Below are 3400 nucleotides of genomic sequence, written 5' to 3'. Positions count from 1 at the left end.
ACACAGGCTGTGGCACCTTATATTCCCTGCTCTCCTTCCATAGCTAGTTCTCCTACTCAAGAATCAGTAATATCACAACCTGTTGTATAGCTGCAGTTCTACTCTGGTATCCACTAGTGACACGGCTCTAACATTATAGTCAAGTTTTCTGCTTCCTGAAACGGGTTAAATATTTAACGCATGCGACGGCTTACATAATGCGTGTAAGGGGGGTTTTGGTTCGCGCATCTTGACAAACTCACTCCAAGAAACCAACTGGAGGAACACCACGGAGGAGCGGAGACAAAACGGAGTGGCATCCAAGCTTCCTGGGACTCGCAACAATTCTCTCATGCGGGCCCCTTACCCGAACGTGATACCATACTGGCCTGAGAGTAAAAATCCACACCCCGCTCGTTAGGTCGCTCAACAGACACACGAAAATGCCTTTCGACTCGTCTGACAGATATCACGAGAAAGAATATGTAGATGAAGATTTTACACCTAGAGGCCTGGCCGATGATGATGATGATGATGACGGTGATCACGATGTCGGTGGTGACGATGATGGGGATAGCGAGATGGAAGATGAGGCAGATTTTCAGTCGCACTACTCAGAGAGACACTCATCGTCTGTTTCTACCTCTAGCGACGAGGACTTACACGAGCGCGCGACAGCCAACGGTGAGAATGTGATGGGGCCATCTGCATTCCTGTCCAATACTTCACTTCCCAATGCATTTGCGCCTCCATTCTACAACCGCCCCCCTACGCCGCTGCCTCCATCGCCCTCATTAACGTCTCTCCTCCGGCCATCATTTTCTACAACAACATCGCGACCCACCACACCGGACAGCTCCGATGTTGAGAACCTAAATGACATGGAAGCCGCTGTGGCGCGTTCTGCGCGTACTGCAATTACCGTGCCACGTGCAAGCCCTAAGGTGCCAACGTATGAGTACTATGGATTTGTGCTCTATCTTGCTTCGTCACTCGCTTTCTGTATGCTTCTTCCCCATCTCCATCTCTGGTGCAATCGCTGATATACCTTGCTGATAGTGATATATCTTTTGTGGTCATACCTTCCCTCACCTTTCCTTCACCAACTGGGGATTTACTACTACCCAAATCGCTGGTGGTCTCTTGCGATCCCAAGTTTCCTCATAGTGACAATCATCTATATTTATGTTGCATTATCCGCCTATAATACTGGATATCTTACACTGCCGATGAGTAGCATCGAAAATATCGTGGATGAAGTAGCAAATATTGCAGTCATTGATAGCAAGGGCAGAAGACGCCCTGGTGGATCTGAGAAGATGAATCCCAATGCTGCCACAGCACAAATAATGGGTCCCCAGAAAAGAAAGCTGGAATGGAAATACATCTGGAATGAGGGAACAGATGCAGTGATGGACATACCCGTTGGTGGTGTATGCGAGGTACTTTATGGAGGTAATGAAACCAGTTGATGCAGGCTATGATCGCAAGTTGCATCGCGGGAACTCCTTTCAGGGTATGAATGTCCGCAGGGGCTGACCGTAACCGCCATAGAAGTGAACATCGCGGGATATCAGGATTCAACCTTGGGCGGACACCTGCGGCGATGCAGCTGTACGTGGCACTTTGCCCATCAGATCTCGCCATTGCCTCGGCTGATTCGCCGACTCACTCAGCCTCTGCGGCCGCATTGATTTAACACACACATTTGTCCATTTTGTATTCTTAAAATAAGGCATAAGATTTGGTCGTTTTCGCTTGCCGCACATCTGAGAGATACCTGAACGCAGAGACGTACATAGTAGAAAGGGGCGAGGAATTCCATTTTCGCTTGATGGTTCCTAAAATGCCGATGATCGATAGAGATGATGAGTCTAGGAAGGATTACGTATCGACTTTTCCTATCCCTTCTGTCACTCCCAACTTCGTGTGGACTTGCTAGGGAATTTGGGCGCAGATTTCTGGATTCCGTCAACATTACCAAAGCATTTAATGCACGTCACCGCCTCCATCTGTTCAACCCTATCATCGGACTTTAGGTCAAGCGCGCTTTGTGCTATCGAGGCACAGGTGGAATGTGTGAAAGGCATGGATGACGCGCGGCACGTCGATCTCGATGAGGTTGCGCTTGAGCAATATGGCCTGGCTACGGATGTTTCACAGTCGCGAGGTAAGGCAGACGCTCTACAGCAAATCCTGTATTCAAATGAACAGATCATTTCTCTCCAACTTGGCCGAAGAACGGTGGTCTTACCATTATGTCACTCAATAGCTGAACTTGTATCATAGCAACGAAACCTCTCAGGAATAATCACGGCAGGATCATTGCCATTCGCCGTCATGGATGCTCTCAGTGGTACTCGAATTTCAACCATGACAGCGCTCGCTCCCAGTCATCAGTTACGCCACAAATCGCAACTTCAACATTCCTCAGGTCCAGCATAAACGGGCCGACCTATTTGAACACTTGGCTATTTCATGTGCAATAAGACTTGACCGAGGGACACAACTTGTATGGCCATGGCTCTTTGTCCGCGACAGGCGATTGTTCCGGCCTTGGATATATGGCTGACAACGGCATAAAGACCTGGGGAGCCTATTTTCACGACCTGTGAAAAATAAGACTCAAATGGTCACCTGATATCAAAAAAGCTTGCCTCGGAGGTATTTCGTCCACTGGGCCATCATTATCCAGCACCGTTCACAAATGTAGGTGTTCTGTGTGACCGTCTTACGGAACGCACGCTGCAGTCGTCGGCTCGGTTGCTTGAATGGCATCGATTAGGCGCCTGTACATGTCACCATATCTGCAGATGTTACACCCCCTTATCAAGCGTGTGCGGGAGCGCTACGTTATATATACCAAACTTAATCATGCAATCTTTTGATCGGAGTGGGTAATCAAGGCCTTGCCGTGGAAAGCGATAACGCAACTTTCGTCCAGGGAAACGTCAACGAACGACTGACCCGGCCATTATACCCGTCTTAAGGACTGGGAAAGTAACGGCACGTCCCACCTTGAACATTTTCAGGACGACTGCATGCCGCATGCAGCAGCTGAACCCAGATTTCGTGTAGATCCTTTTTGGGGAGTGTATTGTTGTCCTGCAAGAGCCTACTGTGGTGTCGAGGAGATCACAACCGAATGACTCGAGGCTCTGCTGGACAAAGCGGCTGTGGATCAAATTGCTTGATCATCTGTCAGAATTGTTCAATTCCATTTTGTGGAGCAGGTTAGAGTTTCATCTGGGTTGACTGGTAACCTAGCTACTGTTTCCTTTCCGTATCCTTGCAATAGATTATTTAGAGCAGCTGGGTGTCTGACCAAGTTTTATCTGACCTAAATTTCAAGTTTGAAGATGTAATGGAGTCGGGTCTGACATTTGAGGTTGATGTATTTCACGCCCACGTTACGTATTGA

General features: G+C 48.4%; 2 protein-coding genes across 2 annotated transcripts; both read left to right on the top strand.

Moving 5' to 3' along the window:
- Positions 1 to 422: 422 nt before the first annotated feature.
- Positions 423 to 1678, top strand: BDBG_02652 (phosphatidylinositol glycan, class P; the record flags this gene model as incomplete). The annotated part of the gene is made up of 3 exons (XM_031720889.1): positions 423 to 981; positions 1147 to 1434; positions 1512 to 1678. The coding sequence occupies 3 exons, from the start codon at positions 423 to 425 to the stop codon at positions 1676 to 1678; spliced, it is 1014 nt and encodes a 337-aa protein (XP_031577229.1).
- Positions 1679 to 1971: 293 nt separating this feature from the next.
- Positions 1972 to 2468, top strand: BDBG_16635 (uncharacterized protein; the record flags this gene model as incomplete). The annotated part of the gene is made up of 2 exons (XM_031724548.1): positions 1972 to 2149; positions 2269 to 2468. 2 exons carry the CDS (start codon positions 1972 to 1974, stop codon positions 2466 to 2468), a joined length of 378 nt encoding a protein of 125 aa, XP_031577228.1.
- Between the last annotated feature and the right edge of the window lie 932 nt (positions 2469 to 3400).

This window comes from Blastomyces gilchristii (assembly GCF_000003855.2).
Source record: "Blastomyces gilchristii SLH14081 genomic scaffold supercont1.4, whole genome shotgun sequence".
NCBI classification, from domain to species: Eukaryota; Fungi; Ascomycota; class Eurotiomycetes; order Onygenales; family Ajellomycetaceae; genus Blastomyces; species Blastomyces gilchristii.
This window is presented reverse-complemented; position numbering and strand designations above follow the sequence as displayed.